This window comes from Gobius niger, assembly GCF_951799975.1.
Source record: "Gobius niger genome assembly, chromosome: 12".
Taxonomy (NCBI): Eukaryota; Metazoa; Chordata; class Actinopteri; order Gobiiformes; family Gobiidae; genus Gobius; species Gobius niger.
In genome coordinates this window covers 780,772-795,803 of record NC_136863.1, presented here as the reverse complement: position 1 = coordinate 795,803, position 15,032 = coordinate 780,772, and the positions used below count along the sequence as shown (strand labels likewise).

Genomic DNA, 15,032 nt, shown 5'->3' with positions numbered 1-15,032 from the left:
TGTGACCAGTGTTTACAGCAGCGGGCTAACGCTAGGACTGGGTTAATAATAACAGAACTGTATTTATAATAATGAGCTAATGTGACCAGTGTTTACAGCAGCGGGCTAACGCTAGGACTGGGTTAATAATAACAGGACAATATTTACAGTAATGAGCTAATGTTACCAGTGTTTACAGCAACAGGCTAACGCTAGGACGGGGTTAATAATAACAGAGCTGTATTTACAATAATGAGCTAATGTTACCAGTGTTTACAGCAGCGGGCTAACGCTAGGCCGGGGTTAATAATAACAGAGCTGTATTTACAATAATGAGCTAATGTGACCAGTGTTTACAGCAGCGGGCTAACGCTACGACTGTATTAACAATAATGAGCTAATGTTACCAGTGTTTACAACAGCGGGCTAACGCTAGGACTGTATTAACAATAATGAGCTAATGTTACCAGTGTTTACAGCAGCGGGCTAACGCTAGGACTGTATTAACAATAATGAGCTAATGTGACCAGTGTTTACAGCAGCGGGCTAACGCTAGGACGGGGTTAACAATAACAGAGCTATATTTATAATAATGAGCTAATGTGACCAGTGTTTACAGCAACGGGCTAACGCTAGGACGGGGTTAATAATAACAGGACTGTATTTACAATAATGAGCTAATGTTACCAGTGTTTACAGCAGCGGGCTAACGCTAGGACTATATTAACAATAATGAGCTAATGTTACCAGTGTTTACAGCAGCGGGCTAACGCTAGGACGGGGTTAACAATAACAGAGCTATATTTATAATAATGAGCTAATGTGACCAGTGTTTACAGCAACGGGCTAACGCTAGGACGGGGTTAATAATAACAGGACTGTATTTACAATAATGAGCTAATGTTGCCAGTGTTTACAACAACGGGCTAACGCTAGGACGGGGTTAATAATAACATAACTATATTTACAATAATGAGCTAATTTTACCAGTGTTTACAGCAGCGGGCTAACGCTAGGACGGGATTTACAATAATGAGCTAATGTTACCAGTGTTTACAGCAGCGGGCTAACGCTAGGACGGGATTTACAATAATGAGCTAATGTTACCAGTGTTTACAGCAGCGGGCTAACGCTAGGACGGGATTTACAATAATGAGCTAATGTTACCAGTGTTTACAGCAGCGGGCTAACGCTAGGACGGGATCCACAATAATGAGCTAATGTTACCAGTGTTTACAGCAACGGGCTAACGCTAGGACGGGATCCACAATAATGAGCTAATGTTACCAGTGTTTACAGCAACGGGCTAACGCTAGGACGGGATCCACAATAATGAGCTAATGTTACCAGTGTTTACAACAACGGGCTAACGCTAGGACGGGGTTAATAATAACAGAGCTGTATTTACAATAATGAGCTAATGTTACCAGTGTTTACAACAACGGGCTAACGCTAGGACGGGGTTAACAATAACAGAGCTGTATTTACAATAATGAGCTAATGTTACCAGTGTTTACAACAACGGGCTAACGCTAGGACTGTATTAACAATAATGAGCTAATGTTACCAGTGTTTACAACAGCGGGCTAACGCTAGGACGGGGTTAATAATAACAGAACTGTATTTACAATAATGAGCTAATGTGACCAGTGTTTACAACAACGGGCTAACGCTAGGACTGTATTTACAATAATGAGCTAATGTGACCAGTGTTTACAGCAGCGAGCTAACGCTAGGACGGGGTTAATAATAACAGAACTGTATTTACAATAATGAGCTAATGTGACCAGTGTTTACAGCAACGGGCTACCAAGCTCTTCCACGTGTTCCGCGTCCGCACAGCGTCCGCGCAGTAACTCCTAAAGACTTCCCCCGCTCACTTCCGTCAATAACCTTTAGGAGTTACTGCGCGGACGTTTTACTCCTCGTATCATTTCTGTGTAAATATACTTGGCTTGAAAACACTTCACGTAACTTTATTTAAATAGGGAACACGTGGAAGAGCTTGGTAGCTTCTATTGTGAGCTTTTTTGGAGCTATGTGACATGTGGGAGAGGCTGCGTATGTGTGAGCGCACGGACAAAGACCAGATGGGGATATATTAACTCGGCCACGGTTAGGTAAGAACATGTCTCAGTATGTAAAAACGGTGGCCTGTTCCTTTAAGACGACATCGTCCAACCCTTTAAGCTGGATCCTGTCGCTCACTGAGAGCCCGAAAACTGGAGTTAGATTCTCGGATTTCCCCGAGTCAGTGAAGAAACTGCTGCAGTGTTTCAGACGGAGCTGTTCTGGACTGAGGCCTGCTCTGATCTGAAGTTTTAAAGAGGGGGTGTTCTGCTTTAAAGAGGGGGTGTTCTGCTTTAAAGAGGGGGTGTTCTGCTTTAAAGAGGGGGTGTTCTGCTTTAAAGAGGGGGTGTTCTGCTTTAAAGAGGGGGTGTTCTGCTTTAAAGTGGGGGTGTTCTGCTTTAAAGAGGGGGTGTTCTGCTTTAAAGAGGGGGTGTTCTGCTTTAAAGAGGGGGTATTCTGCTTTAAAGAGGGGGTGTTCTGCTTTAAAGAGGGGGTGTTCTGCTTTTGTCAGTCCCACAGCACCAGTCTATATCACACTACAATGATGACAAACCTTCTGTTGGTCTGTAAATGCAGTAAATTAGAATAACTGCCTTGTATAAAATGTCTCTCTCAAAATGGCTGTAGTGAATGTCTTGAAATAGGCCTCTGTCTCTTTAAGAACCTCTGAGCCTTTAGACACGCCCCCTCCACACGCTGTCTGTGGCATCAGTGGGGAGGGGGTTCTGCTGAGGAGCAGTGGTTGGTTACTCGGCTGGTGACCAAAGCTCGGAGGCGTCTCCAGGAGGTGGGGGCGTTCCTAGGAGGACTCAGGCAAACCTATCCCTAAAATGGCCGCCATCAGAGTTTTTACAGATTACTCAGAAATACGTGAATGTGCCAAGGCAACACTTCAGCCATGTTTTTAATGAGTGACAGAATAACAGGATGGAAAGCCTGAAAAAGTCTACCCCCCCCTTTAAAGTGTCTCCATGTTCAGGTAAACCATCACGCCGCTGTGTAAGTCTAAGCCCAGACCAATCAGGTAAGAGCCTCGTGCACCTCCAGACTCCCGCGTGGCGGCGAGAGCGTGATCACGAGCGCTCCCGGCGGTACCCCCTCCAGAACGCGCTGAAATGAGACGGCGGCGGGGCGGTGTGGGGACGGCGTCGGGGGACACGCGGCCGCCTCCGCTTTCATATTAAAACGAAGCGTCTCCGGGAGGATGAGATTGACTATTGTGATTTTCTAAAAGAGCCTCATCCAATCTGGCGGGTACTCCTCTGTGTCTGAAGAGGCAGATCAAGCGTCCGCGGCGCCGCAGATAAAGACGCCGCGATTGGAAACGGCGCCTCAGAAACGCTCGGAAACGCTCGTCTCGCGGCGATAATGGCTTCACAGATTATGGAAAATGAACAGGGAGACGAGGGAATCGCTGCTTGTTCTCACACTCGGAGAACAGCAGCGGAGCATTACAGGCGCTCCAGAGTACTCGAGTACAAGGAGCGGTACTCTGACGGGGAGGGGGGGGCATTCGGGAGGGAGGGTACACTGCACTGACCAAATGTCCTTAACCTCCAACCCCCGACTTAACCCAGCTTTACCCAAATCTAAAGCTCCAGAGAAAAGACCAAAGAACCTGTGGCTGAGATGACGCTGTGGGAGACATTTACACAGAGGCAAGTGCAGAGAAGGGACTAAACTTTAACAACATCTGACCTTCAGTCGCTCCATCAGACTCTTCACTTTACAGGCTCCACAGGCCGCCCTAAAATAATCTGCACTGAGACGGAGTGCAGGAGCTTTTTCTCAAGTTTAGGAGTAGGGATGCACCGATACCGATACCAGTATCGGGTATCGGGCCAATACCACATACTCGTACTCATTCATGAGGTCCCGATACCAGAAACCGATACTATTTGACGTTCGGCCAGCGCACCTACGAGGCGCACCTACGAGGCGCAGCTACGAGGCGCAGCTACGAGGCGCAGCTACGAGGATCAGCTAAGCGCAGCTCTCAGCTGAGGAGAGAAGAAGCAACAAACTGTAGAATTGTTTAGTGTAAACACAATAATCCACATAGAGCTGACTTTATTACAGACTGCGCCTCTAAACCAGAGTCTGAGCTGGATTTAACCAGAGCTTAAAGGAATAGGCCACCGTTTTTACATACTGAGATATGTTCTTACCTCACTTTAGCCGTGTTAATATATCCCCGTCTGGTCTTTGTCCGTGCGCTCACACATACGCAGCCTCTCCCACATGTCACATAGCTCCAAAAAAGCTCACGATAGAAGCTACCAAGCTCTTCCACGTGTTCCCTATTTAAATAAAGTTACGTGAAGTGTTTTCATGCCAAGTATATTTACACAGAAATGTAACATGTGGATTTTATAAGCAAATAAAAAGGGGGACTATATTGTGAGGCGTAATGATACGAGGAGTAAAACGTCCGCGCAGTAACTCCTAAAGGTTATTGACGGAAGTGAGCGGGGAAGTCTTTAGGAGTTACTGCATGAAAACACTTCACGTAACTTTATTTAAATAGGGAACACGTGGAAGAGCTTGGTAGCTTCTATCGTGAGCTTTTTTGGAGCTATGTGACATGTGGGAGAGGCTGCGTATGTGTGAGCGCACGGACAAAGACCAGACGGGGATATATTAACTCGTCTAAAGTGAGGTAAGAACATATCTCATGTAAAAACGGTGGCCTGTTCCTTTAATGTTGTTAGCGCTGCAGCGTCTGCAGTGTTTACAACATACAGGCTAACGATGCTAACTCGCCGCCATAGACTGTATAAAATAATGGACGTCTCCTCCTCACTCCTCCCCGTTCACCAGAATGACCACGGTCGAGGGGGAAGTCATGGCGGATTTACAGACTCCTCCTCCCCAGCCCTGACGAAGCCTGTTCCTAAAAAGGGCATAAGGGCGGGATCTTCACTGTAGACTCCGGACTTGTGTGACGTGTAGCTCGCGCTGCTCCAATGCTAACAGTCCGACCCTCATTAAGCACCAGATTTCTAACATTCTTCTTACGAAAACCAGCCTGGTTTCTTTAACAGTGACTCAGCGTTATCTCAGGAGGAAGATCAGCCTCGTCTAGTGTTGAAAACATAGAAACCAGGCGTTAAAGTTGTTTTTAATGCTTTTCAATGGGGGCCTCGTGGCGATACGGAGGTACTACAGCAATGGCGGCCCCCAGTGTCGTGGTCATAAAGCAGAGCAGCCAGCGGCCATTGCTCGCAGCCAGGGGTTTATTCATCTGAAAAACTAACCCAGCGACTAAAAAGTCCTCAGAAAATCCAGATTAAAGACACACAGCATGTTTATATTGAGGGAAAATGAGCTGCAGCAGAACAATGAAAACGCTGTAGCTTCTCGCTAAGTTACTACAAACACACGAGAAAATCTACAGGAGCTGAAGTAAAGACGAAAAGAGACCATTTAAGAAACATCTCAATACTATTGTTAAATAAAAACACATAAATGAATAAAGCTCAGGCATTGGGAGCTTTAGGACATGGACTTTTCTGTCTATGATGGACAGAGACATAAAAAGAAAAAATATAGTGAATGAAAATAAAATGAATAAATAAATGGCATCAGAGAGGAAACAGAGGAAACAGAGGAAACAGAGGATACAGAGGATACAGAGGATACAGAGGATACAGAGGATACAGAGGATACAGAGGATGGAGAGGATACAGAGGATACAGAGGATACAGAGGATACAGAGGATACAGAGGATGAGAGGATGAGAGGATGGCGAGGATTGAGCGCACACAGAGAATGCGAGTGTGTCCCGGCGCTCCCTGATGGAGTCTAAATGAAGCCTGTTGGACGGAGCGAGTCCATTACTCGCGCTGTAATGAGGCGCCGCAGCAGCAGTGGGGGTCCTCGGGCTCTAATGGCCGATCGCTCTGACACTAACAGCTCTCTCTGCTGTCGATGCTGTAACGGAGGCTTTAAAGCAGACGTGTTTGTTCGCTCAGACACCGTGTCACCGTGTGAGGCCGGTGTGAGGCCGACACGGGGAAACGCACGGACTACAGCAGCCGCACAGGCACGTGTTACAGCTGCTCTCAGAGAGGAAACACGGAGCACTGGACCACTGAAACATGTGAGCATCTTCTCCTGTAGGCCAGTGTAACACCTCATCTGAAAGCTAAGATCTACAAAACTGAATTGATCTTTTTCCTCACGTTATCGGATTTTTTTTTCATCACTTTTTTTGTTGGGCAGTAAAATTTCTATGACTTTTATCTCCATTTTTCGTCAATTTTTCGTCAATTTTTTCTCACTTTTTTTGTCAATTTTTTGTCGACTTTTTGTCATTTTTTTGTCACTTTTTTGTCATTTTTTTCTCAATTTTTCGTAAAATTTTTCTCACTTTTTTGTCATTTTTTCCTCAATTTTTCGTAAAATTTTTCTCACTTTTTTTGTCAAATTTGTGTCCATTTTTTGTCACTTTTTTGCTAAATTTTTCGTCAATTTTTTCTCACTTTTTTGTCAATTTTTTGTCATTTTTTTGTCACTTTTCTGTCAATTTTTGTCAATTTTTCGTGAAAATTTTCGTGGAATTTTTCGTGGAATTTTTCTCACTTTTTTGTCATTTTTTTCTCAATTTTTTGTCATTTTTTTGTCATTTTTTTGTCAATTTTTTGTCCATTTTTTTTCATTTTTTGTCCATTTTTTGTCACTTTTTGTCATTTTTTGCTAAATTTTTCGTAAATTTTTTCTCACTTTTTTGTCATTTTTTTCTAAATTTTTCGTAAAATATTTCTCACGTTTTTTGTCAATTTTTTGTCACTTTTTTTGTCAATTTTTTGTCGACTTTTTGTCATTTTTTTGTCACTTTTTTGTCATTTTTTTCTCAATTTTTCGTAAAATTTTTCTCACTTTTTTGTCATTTTTTCCTCAATTTTTCGTAAAATTTTTCTCACTTTTTTTGTCAAATTTGTGTCCATTTTTTGTCACTTTTTTGCTAAATTTTTCGTCAATTTTTTCTCACTTTTTTTGTCAATTTTTTGTCAATTTTTTGTCACTTTTTTGCTAAATTTTTCTTAAATTTTTTCTCACTTTTTTGTCAATTTTTTGTCATTTTTTTGTCACTTTTCTGTCAATTTTTCTCAATTTTTCGTGAAAATTTTCGTGGAATTTTTTTCGTGGAATTTTTCTCACTTTTTTGTCATTTTTTTCTCAATTTTTTGTCATTTTTTTGTCATTTTTTTGTCAATTTTTTGTCCATTTTTTGTCCATTTTTTGTCACTTTTTTGTCACTTTTTGTCATTTTTCGCTAAATTTTTCGTAAATTTTTTCTCACTTTTTTGTCATTTTTTTCTAAATTTTTCGTAAAATATTTCTCACGTTTTTTGTCAATTTTTTGTCACTTTTTCACATTTTCATCCATGTTTTCGTCTCAGTTTTGTTGCTATTTTCACACCTTTTTTCCAGAAGCTTTTAGATTGGGGTAAAGCCAAACTGGAGAAAAAGTGCTCGGTTCAGGTGGGAGTTAAGGGGTTAAACTAACATTCCAAAAACACAAACTGTCTCAAACACTTTTCTGTTTCGTAGAGTTTAAGTCAGGATGAAACCTCTCGGAGCCGCGTTAGCCGGTTCTAACGCCCGACACAGTGTTGTTCCTCCTGCATTCTAACGTCTAACGCGGCTCCTCGTTGTTTAATCCGCTTATACCAGGGTCCCACAAACCTAACATTTATAATAAATGTGTTTTTCATTGACTAAAGTCACTAAATCTGCCAGACTACGGGACTATTTTGTGTGGGTTATTAGCCGGTCACTGAAGGCTGGTCTCAGAGCGAGTCATTCTCCGCAGCTATTACGAGGATCTCAGTCAGGCTCAACGACACAACATCAGCACAGAATCACAACACAACAGGACTAACCCGGAAACACTTTTCCCTGGAAGGAAACACCGATATGCGCCACTCGTGGGCACCAGTTATTTACATTATTTTTTGTCACATTATTTGTCTTTTTTTGTCTTTTTTTGTCACATTTTTTGTCACATTTTTTGTCACATTTTTTGTCACATTTTTTGTCATTTTTTTGTCTTTTTTTGTCTTTTTTCGTCTTTTTTTTGTCATTTTTTGTCATTTTTGTCACATTTTTTGTCCTTTTTCGTCTTATTTCTGTGGGTTTTTTTGTTTTTTTGTCTTTATTTTGTGTTTTTTCGTCTTTTTTGTCTTTTTTTTTGTCTTTTTTTGTCTTTTTTTGTCTTTTTTTGGTCTTTTTTTGTCATTTTTGTCACATTTTTTGTCCTTTTTCGTCTTATTTTTTTTCCTTTTTTTGTCTTTTTTCGTCTTTTTTTCGTCATTTTTTGTCACATTTTTGGCACATCTTCATTGTTTTCGTCTCAGTTCTGTCGCTATTTTCACACCTTTTTTCCAGAAGCTTTTGGATTGGGGTAAAGCCGAGCTGGAGAAAACGTGCTCGGTTCAGGCGGGAGTTCAGGCGTTCACCTGAAGAAACAGCTGCGGTGGAGTCGCTCACACCTGGGCCCCCCCAACTGAAACTTTTATGTTTGACTTTACTAATCCAGACAAAGATGCTTCAATGCAGGATCATTTTATGTCCGCCTGAAAATGATGAATAGCCTTAACCGTTTCCAATAGAAATGTAAAGCTCATATGTTATTAACAGTAGCTAACCTAGCTGCTCACTCTCCTCTACAAACATTTAGCAAACACTAAATCCATCTCATACGTTCCTGTCAGTCACTAATTACGCCTTTATCTGACTCAGCTGTGTCAGGCGTTGCTATGGCGACGCCACAGCGGAGTGACATCCCAGTGATTTAACTACCGGACTACGTGTGTGGTTACACCAAAATAATGCACCAGCCAATCAGAGTCCAGTATCACCCAGACCGTGGTGTAACATTCCTGAATCCGCCTGACCTTAAACTCGTCCCGTACGTTAAACACGTCCACGCTCAGGTTCAATCGTTTAAATCCTCTCACACGGTCGGGTCCAGAAACATCCACTCAGGTCTCAAAACAAAAGATTTAAATCAAACAAAGATGTGTTTAAACCACAGACTGAGGCTTTTCGTTTGAGGCTTTTTACTTCCATATGGAGGAACGTGAACCTCCACCTTTTCCAGGGACCAAAAGTAATGAAACGTTTTCCTTTTGAATATTTGGTCTCAAATCCTTTGCAGTCGATGACGGCCTGAAGTCAAGAGGCTTAAACACTTTTCTCTCCTAAATTGAGGTTAAGCAGTTTTAAATCCGTCTGGTCTGACCTTCAGCTCCTCGTCGCAATAAACACTTTACTCTCTGAAATCACAGTTTTGAACACGCCTTGAACTCCTCCAGCGTCCCGTACACGCCCTATATTAAGGTTAAAGAGTCTAAAACCCTCCAGGTCTGACCTTGAACTCCTCCAGCGTCCCGTACACGCCCTATATTAAGGTTAAAGAGTCTAAAACCCTCCAGGACTGAGCTTGAACTCCTCCAGCGTCCCGTACACGCCCTATATTAAGGTTAAAGAGTCTAAAACCCTCCAGGACTGACCTTGAGCTCCTCCAGTGTCCCGTACACGCCCTATATTAAAGTTAAAGAGTCTAAAACCCTCCAGGACTGACCTTGAACTCCTCCAGCGTCCCGTACACGCCCTATATTAAGGTTAAAGAGTCTAAAACCCTCCAGGACTGACCTTGAGCTCCTCCAGTGTCCCGTACACGCCCTATATTAAAGTTAAAGAGTCTAAAACCCTCCAGGACTGACCTTGAGCTCCTCCAGTGTCCCGTACACGCCCTATATTAAGGTTAAAGAGTCTAAAACCACCTCCAGGACTGACCTTGAAGTCCTCCAGCGTCCCGTACACGCCCTATATTAAGGTTAAAGAGTCTAAAACCACCTCCAGGACTGAGCTTGAGCTCCTCCAGCGTCCCGTACACGCCCTATATTAAGGTTAAAGAGTCTAAAACCACCTCCAGGACTGAGCTTGAACTCCTCCAGCGTCCCGTACACGCCCTATATTAAGGTTAAAGAGTCTAAAACCCTCCAGGACGGACCTTGAGCTCCTCCAGCGTCCCGTACACGCCCTATATTAAGGTTAAAGAGTCTAAAACCACCTCCAGGACTGACCTTGAAGTCCTCCAGCGTCCCGTACACGCCCTATATTAAGGTTAAAGAGTCTAAAACCCTCCAGGACTGAGCTTGAACTCCTCCAGCGTCCCGTACACGCCCTATATTAAAGTTCTAAAACCCTCCAGGACTGACCTTGAACTCCTCCAGCGTCCCGTACACGCCCTATATTAAGGTTAAAGAGTCTAAAACCCTCCAGGACTGAGCTTGAACTCCTCCAGCGTCCCGTACACGCCCTATATTAAGAGTCTAAAACCCTCCAGGACTGAGCTTGAACTCCTCCAGCGTCCCGTACACGCCCTATATTAAGAGTCTAAAACCCTCCAGGACTGACCTTGAACTCCTCCAGCGTCCCGTACACGCCCTATATTAAGAGTCTAAAACCCTCCAGGACTGACCTTGAGCTCCTCCAGCGTCCCGTACACGCCCTATATTAAGAGTCTAAAACCCTCCAGGACTGACCTTGAACTCCTCCAGCGTCCCGTACACGCCCTATATTAAGAGTCTAAAACCCTCCAGGACTGACCTTGAACTCCTCCAGCGTCCCGTACACGCCCTATATTAAGGTTCTAAAACCCTCCAGGTCTGACCTTGAGCTCCTCCAGCGTCCCGTACACGCCCTATATTAAGGTTAAAGAGTCTAAAACCACCTCCAGGACTGACCTTGAAGTCCTCCAGCGTCCCGTACACGCCCTATATTAAGGTTAAAGGTTCTAAAACCCTCCTGGACTGACCTTGAGCTCCTCCAGCGTCCCGTACACGCCCTATATTAAGGTTAAAGGTTCTAAAACCCTCCTGGACTGAGCTTGAGCTCCTCCAGCGTCCCGTACACGCCCTATATTAAGGTCAAAGAGTCTAAAACCCTCCTGGACTGACCTTGAACTCCTCCAGCGTCCCGTACACGCCCTATATTAAGAGTCTAAAACCCTCCAGGACTGAGCTTGAGCTCCTCCAGCGTCCCGTACACGCCCTATATTAAGAGTCTAAAACCCTCCAGGACTGAGCTTGAGCTCCTCCAGCGTCCCGTACACGCCCTGTATTAACGTTAAAGACTCTAAAAACCCTCCAGGACTGAGCTTGAGCTCCTCCAGCGTCCCGTACACGCCCTGTATTAACGTTAAAGACTCTAAAAACCCTCCAGGACTGACCTTGAACTCCTCCAGCGTCCCGTACACGCCCTATATTAAGGTTAAAGAGTCTAAAACCCTCCAGGACTGAGCTTGAACTCCTCCAGCGTCCCGTACTCGCCCTATATTAAGAGTCTAAAACCCTCCAGGACTGACCTTGAACTCCTCCAGCGTCCCGTACACGCCCTATATTAAGAGTCTAAAACCCTCCTGGACTGACCTTGAACTCCTCCAGCGTCCCGTACACGCTGCCCCTGAACTCGCAGTAGTTCTTCTTCTCCTTGCAGGTGGGGCAGCACTGGCTGGTGTCCACGCGGGCGCAGCGCGGGTGGACTCGGGGGCACTCGGGCTTGGAGCACATGGGCCCCTCGTCGGTGCAGAGGCAGGGGCAGGCCGAGGGGCCCGGGGTGAACTCCTCCCCGATGGAGAACACGAAGCCGTTCTCGTCCATGCAGCCCTTGCCCCGGTAGTCGGGGTAGGCGTACTCGTCCACGGCCTCCAGGGACAGGTCGCCCGTCGGCCCCTCGTCCAGCTGGTTGATGGTGTCCTGCTCACTCCAGACCTCCTGAGGGCGGGACGAGAAGGTCAGGCTGCATCGTTATGGAGATCTCCTCCAGTCTGACAGAACGATGAAGATGTCACTTCCAAAGCTTCAGGGACATGTTTAAACCAGATATCACCCACCTGAACCTCCACCTCAACCCCCACCTGAACTTTATGTTTTTTTGTGTCATAATGGTAATTAAGGCGAGACACTGCAGGTCAATAGGGGAAAACAAATAAATGTAGAGATGTCAATGTGAAACTTTAGCTGAACATCACAGATATAAATATGAGAAAAAAAATGTGTTTTGAGCATTAAAATTGCCAAAATTGCCTATATTTTGGGCAAAGAAATCAAAATAATGAATTGATCCAGATTAAATGGTTTTATTTTATTGACATATTAGTGACTCAGATTTTTTCAGAGGGATTTTGGATATTTTGTTTAGTTTTTCAATAAACTAATCATCAGTGAAAAAAATCTGTAAAAATCAGATCATTTTTGGGGGGGGGGTTCAACTCATTTTTGTAATTTTTTTTGTCAAATAGTGAATTTTTTGTCACTTTTTGTCACATGTTCATCATTTTTTCATCGTTTTTTCATCATTTTTTTGTAAATTTGTTTGTTAATTTTTTGTCATTTTTTTGTCATTTTTTTGTCAATTTTTTGTCAATTTTTTTGTCAATTTTTGGTCATTTTCTTGTCATTTTTTTGTCATTTTTTTGTCAATTTTTTTGTCATTTTTTTGTCATTTTTTTGTCAATTTTTTGTCAATTTTTTGTCGTTTTTTTGTCATTTTTTGTCGTTTTTTTTGTCGTTTTTTTTTCCGCTTTTTTGTCTTTTTTTGTCAATTTTTTGTCATTTTTTTGTCATTTTTTTGTCTTTTTTGTAATTTTTTGGTCAAATTTTAATCCCGCCTGTTTTTTTGGTTTCAAAGTTGAATAAATCAGGCTAGGAATTAGATATTAAAAAATCCCTCTGAAAAAACCTTCTAAATGTTGTTGTGTCTCAGCCTGTAAAGTGTGGAGTCTGTGGGAGCTTCTATAAGGGCTCAGGCTCTGCCCGAGTGCGGCTTCTCTCATTCAGAGAAAACCAGCCCTGAAGTTTTGTAGCGAGTGCGCATGCTCGGCCCGTTCTTCCACTTTTCCGCTCCAGCGTCTCGTAGGAGGAAAAACACCATATTTGGCTGAAAGCGTCATCACATCGCATTTTTTGTCAAATTTTTGTCATTTTTTGTCAATTTTTGTCAATTTTTGTCAATTTGTTGTCATTTTTTTGGTAATTTTTTAGTCAAATTTTGTCGCATTTTTTGTCAATTTTTTGTCCATTTTTTGTCAATTTTTTGTCATTTTTTTTGGCCATTTTTTGTCAATTTTTTGCCATTTTTTGTCCATTTTTTGTCATTTTTTGTCATTTTTTGTCAATTTTTTGTCATTTTTTGTCATTTTTTGTCATTTTTTGTCATTTTTTTGTCATTTTTTGTCATTTTTTTGTCCATTTTTTGTCCATTTTTTGCCATTTTTTGTCATTTTTTGTCATTTTTTGTCCATTTTTTGTCCAATTTTAGTCATTTTTTGTCCATTTTTTATCATTTTTTTGTCCATTTTTTGGTAATTTTTTTTTTAAAATTTTGTCCATTTTTTTGTCATTTTTTGTCATTTCTTTGTCACATTTTTGGAAAAACATATTTGGGCGAAAGCGTCATCACGGGGCCCCTTAGCAGGACACGTGGATGTCAAATCTGTCAATATTTATGAATGAAAACCCGCGGGAAAGACGGCCTTTCTACTTCCGGGTCGCCCCCACCTCGCAGACAAAACATCATCAAATAAACATCATGCGGGTGAGTTTCAAGGCCGTGGGAACCCAGGGTGCTGAGGGCGCTGCAGCACCCCCTGGTGGAGAGTTTGTGAACTGAAGGCAATATTAACCCCTTAACTCCCGCCTGAACCGAGCACATTTTCTACAGTTTGGCTTTACCCCAATCCAAAAGCTTCTGGAAAAAAGCTGTGAAAGTAGCAACAAAACTGAGACGAAAACAATGATGGAAATGTGACAAAAATCTGACAAAAAAATGAGAAAAAATTGACGAAAATTTGAGAAAAAATGGATGAAAAAGTGATACTAATTTGACAAAAAAATGCGAATAATTTGACAAAAATGAGTCGACTGTCCAACAAAAAAAGTGATGAAAAAAAATCTGACGTGAGGAAAAAGATCCATTTAGTTTTGTAGGTCTTTCAAATGAGGCGTTACACTGGCCTACAGGATTTGGGTAAAGCTGAACTGGAGAAAATGCTCTCGGTTCAGGCGGGAGTTAAGAGGTTACACTGCAAAAAGTACCCGACTAAAAACAGGGGAAAAAACTTAAAATGAGATATTTTGTCTTGTTTTAAGGAATAACTTCTACCAATGGGGGTCAGAATTTTTCTCATCATAAAACAAGAAAGAAACACTAAATTTAAGCAAATAAAGCTAGAATTAAGCAAAACATCCTCAGAAAATGGAATAATTTAAGGAAAACATTCTTATTTAGTGAAAAATTGTGGATATTTTACTTAAATGTTGCTTGATTTAAGTAAAATGTTCTAAATTACACATTTTTTGCTGTATTGCTGGGAATTGAACCCACACTGCAAAAAGTAATTAACTAGATCAGTGTAAACATCTCAATTTGAGCACAATAATCCAAATGTTAGTTGTTTTGACTGGTTAAGAAGTTGTTGGTCATTTGTCCCGGATTATTTCACTTGTTCTGAGATGTTTCTGACTCGTTTCGATACATTTCGTCCTTATTTCAGCTCATTTTCTTTGCCAATGGGGAAAGAAACTTGGTCTTATCTCATTGGCAATTTTACTTTCTTATTTCAAGCGAGATTTACCCTAGAACTGGTCTGAAATGTCCTCAAACAAGCAAAGGAAACTTGGTCCGATCAGGAAAAGTGTCTGAATGAGTGAAAACCCACAAAAACAAGAAACATTTCCTCAGTTCAAGTCATTTAAGCCGATGCTTGATATTTTCTTTTTGCAGTGCAGGACCTTCGAGCTGTGAAGCTGAGGCTCTAACCGCTGTGCCACCGAGCCCTCACTTTAAAGAATGGAATGTTTTATCTCTCTGTGAGAAGCAGGTCTTACATTAAGAGTTGTTGATCTGAGTTTTTCTTCAAATAAGAAAAAATATTATTTGTCTAAAACTTTGTTACAAGAAAAAATTGC

The 15,032-nt window shown here is 42.2% G+C and overlaps 1 protein-coding gene across 1 annotated transcript in view; it reads right to left on the bottom strand.

Moving 5' to 3' along the window:
* The window catches only part of vwc2 (von Willebrand factor C domain containing 2), an 81,411-nt gene that overhangs the window by 65,658 nt on the left and 721 nt on the right, over positions 1-15,032 (bottom strand). The window contains exon 2 of the mRNA XM_079567229.1: positions 11,493-11,837. Coding sequence (XP_079423355.1) covers positions 11,493-11,837 — 345 coding nt within the window. The remainder of the gene's footprint in view (positions 1-11,492; positions 11,838-15,032) is intronic.